At 37.9% G+C, this 3812-nt stretch overlaps 1 protein-coding gene across 1 annotated transcript; it reads right to left on the bottom strand.

Moving 5' to 3' along the window:
* Window positions 1–1682: 1682 nt before the first annotated feature.
* LOC135232793 (putative olfactory receptor 2B8) lies at window positions 1683–2842 on the bottom strand. The gene has a single exon (XM_064293917.1). The coding sequence runs from the start codon at window positions 2840–2842 to the stop codon at window positions 1880–1882; it is 963 nt and encodes a 320-aa protein (XP_064149987.1). The 3' UTR covers window positions 1683–1879.
* Window positions 2843–3812: the final 970 nt, after the last annotated feature.

Here is a 3812-nt window from a genome sequence, read left to right as displayed (position 1 = left end):
AAATACTAAAGTTTCGGGATAGAGCATGAAAAATTAGTTGTGTAAATATTACTCAGAAGAGGATAGGCATTTGATCACATCTTCAAGCAGCCCATTTTCCATACTCTTTGGGCAGAAATAAACCATACATATACTGCCAAAACATATCTAGAAAGAACAAATGTATGTCACCATTGATAAAATGACCTATTGTATTACATTCTTTGAGGGTAGATGCTTTTTCCTGTTTTCTACTGTAAATTTACCTATGTGATTGTTCAATTTATTCTTTCTCCTCTATTCCCAATATGAACATCAGAATCTGTCCAAGAAGGTAAGAAAATAAGATGAGGATGATCTTTTATACACTTGGATTATGTTTATAGTACATGCAAGAGACTCTAAATTGTGTCAAGTCCAGACACCTTTTCCTAGAGGTAGGCCTTTCATCCAGAAATTATCATATAATAATGTAGAGTCTGTAAAACAAAGGGTACTGGGGATATCTACTCTGGTATCCCAATACCCTATTTTTGCATTTTTTTATATTATTGTATGATGGCTGCTGGATGAAATGAGGAGCCCTGGTGGCACAGCCTGATAGCAAAATGGTTAAGGGCTCAGCTGCTAACTGAAAGGTTGGTGGTTTGAACACGCCAGTGGCTCCAAGGAAGAAAAGACCTGGCAATCTACTTTCATAAAAATTACAGCCTAGGAAACTCTATGAGGCAGTTATGTAGGGTTAAATAGGGTTGCTATGAATTATAATTGACTCAACTGCACAAAACATCAACAACATTCATTTTTTTTTATGCATAGAAAAAGAAAACTCTGTGACTTCTTACCTTTCAGTTTAGAGTTACAATTGTTATTCTTCCAATTGCCCTGCTGAGAATAGCTATTTTAATGCTGATAAAAATGATTCAGCACCAAGAAGAAATATATACATACTGATTACGCAACAAAAAGTTTTGAGACCAAAGGTCATTACTAAGAAACATACATTCTCCATATGCTAGCCATGAGGGAAAACCTCTGTAGAATTAGATGTAGAGTTAGAGACACATGCTAAAAGAGGCTGCTTGAAGGATTAAATAAGTAAACAAACAAGGAGCGGCATTACACAGAGCTGTTTTTATGTGCAATCCTAGTTCTCCAGAACAGTATAGATAACCACAGCATGCACCTGGCCCTCTGAGAATGTCACATCCTAATAGCGGTTAAATAAGATTAGACATACAACAGTTATACTGACAACATCAAAAAAAAAAAGAATATACAAATAGGAAATGAAGTGACTTCTTAATTGTCTATGGGTGCTTTCTGCTAATTTTGTGACATAATTTAGTCATATCAACTTTCTCCTTTTTAACAAATCTCAGGATAATTATGTTAACCATTAGTTTTAACAAAAAGTCATATTTGGTTATAAATTTAAAAACTTCATTAGAAAAGACAGCATATATTAACAAAAAATGTAATATTTTACTAAAATCTATAAAAACTCATTATCCGTTTTTAGAACTCTGTTTCATTACTTGTGGAATCCCTGGGTGGTGCTAACCAATAGTTTGGAGGTTTGTGTCCATCCAGATGCACCTCAGAAGAAAGACCTGGGGATCTACTTCTGAAAAACCAGCCATCGAAAACTCTGGAGCACAGTTCTGCTGACACACATGGAGTCTCCAAGAGTGGGAATTGACTTGAGGACAACTGTTTTACTTTTTATTTTTCATTACTTTTGGGGGAGAATAATCAATCTTTTACTTTCTAAGAAAGGCATAGGTGAAAATAGTTACAATTAATTTGAGTGGGAGAGGGGAGAGAATAAAGGGAGTTAACAAAAGATGTTCTGAAAGATGAGAAGGCAGAATGTGAACTGTGAGAAGACTATATGCTCCTAAGCCATGTTCCACCCTTGGTCTTGTTCTCTCCCTAGTAGCTTTTTTACTGCTCCCTTAACATCCTTGTTTCTCAGGGTATAGATAAGAGGGTTGAGCATTGGAGTTATGAGTCCATAGAAGAGTGCAAGAAGCTTCCCCTTCAATTTGGCTGAGCTACTCTTGGGTGCCATATATGCATAACCACTAATGGCTGAGCCATAGAACATAATCACCACCAGCAGATGAGACCCACATGTGTTGAAGGCCTTCTTTTGACCCTCAGAGGTCTGGATCCTCACTAAAGCTCTGACAATATTGATGTAGGAAAATAGAATTAATCCAACTGGGATAACTTTTATCACAACCACAGCTGCATACATCTCCACTTCATTGATCCACGTATCAACACATGATAATTGAAGCATAGCAGAAACCTCACAGAAGAAATTCTCTACCCGATATTGACCACAGCGAGGTAACAAGAAAGTTAACACTGTCTGCACCAAGGAGTTACTAAAACCTGTTATCCAAGCCACTGCTGCCAGTTGTTGGCATAGCCGAGAATGCATGATAACCGTGTAATGGAGAGGTTGGCATATAGCTACGTAACGATCAAAGGCCATTACCGAAAGAAGTACACATTCAGTGGATCCTAGGCCAAGAAAGATGAAAAGTTGAGCTATGCAGCCCATGTAGCTGATGTTTCTCCAGGGGCTCTGGATATTTACCAGCATTTGGGGGACAGTTGAGATGGTATAGCAGAGGTCAAAAAAGGAAAGTTTAGCCAGAAAGAAGTACATGGGAGTGTGAAGCCTGGGATCAAGGCGAGACAAGATTATGATGGCTGAATTCCCAAGGAGGGTCATTATGTAGAAGATGGAGATAAACACAAAGAGGGTCATCTCTAGCCTGGGCCATTCTGAAAAACCCACCAGGACAAAGCCAGTGGGGCGATGGAAGGTGTTGTTGAATCTTCTCATTGCAGTGACACTACTTGCTGGGAACACCAAGGTCAGAATTTTGGGAGTCTTGTTATCCTATGCTTATAATTTAACGTTGGCTCATGAACCCATGTTCAACAGAGGAACTGGATAGGGGATCCTGAAACAAATCAAATCGGCAATGAGTTTTCCTTTATTGCCTCACATTGAAAAACGAAGAGTAATAATTATATATCTGCATTTTGAAAACTGTATCTATGAGTTCCATTTAGTAAACTCAAAGTTCACAAAGTGAAGAGGTATTAGAAAAGTTAAGATAGTAAAGAGTTTGTTATAAAAACGTGTTGGATTTGATAAGATTGAAAAACACCGATACTTCATTGGAGCATCATTAAATCTCTAATTTACTCAATATAGTTTCTAACTTAACTTCATTCAACACACTTCACTGCCTGTCTGCTTTTTAGTGCATTTCTATTACAGCACATGGAAATTAAAAAAAAAGAAAAAAATCATTGCCAATAAGGGGATTCCAATGCACAGTGACTCTGTAGGACAGAGTGGAACTGTGGAAGAAGATTGCCACACCCTTCTCCCTCTGATCGGTTCGTGGGTTTGAACCACCAACCTTTTGGTTAGCAATTGAGAGCTTAACCACTGCACCACCAGGGTTCCTTAGATGGAAATTACCATCTATGAAAGGCATTATCAGTAAGAGAAGGTAAATTACATATTTCTCCTTTCTGCTTACTGTTCTTAAATTAATATGGATAAAATTCCAAAGACCCAATGGAGTACATTCATAGAGTTTATTTATTATAATATATAGCCAAGGAAGGTGCCTGGGGGGCACAGTTTACACTCTACTGCTAACCTAAAGGTTGGTGGTTCAAATCCACTCAGCATTATCACAAGAGAAAAGGTCTGGTGATCTGCTTCCATTAAGATTACAACCAAGCAGTTCTACTCTGTAACATATGGGGTCATCATGAGTCAGAATGGACTCAAT

The sequence above is a fragment of the Loxodonta africana genome, chromosome 1, assembly GCF_030014295.1.
Source record: "Loxodonta africana isolate mLoxAfr1 chromosome 1, mLoxAfr1.hap2, whole genome shotgun sequence".
Classification (NCBI taxonomy): domain Eukaryota; kingdom Metazoa; phylum Chordata; class Mammalia; order Proboscidea; family Elephantidae; genus Loxodonta; species Loxodonta africana.
The sequence above is the reverse complement of the archived record's forward strand: the minus strand, read 5'-3'. Positions and strand labels throughout refer to the sequence as shown.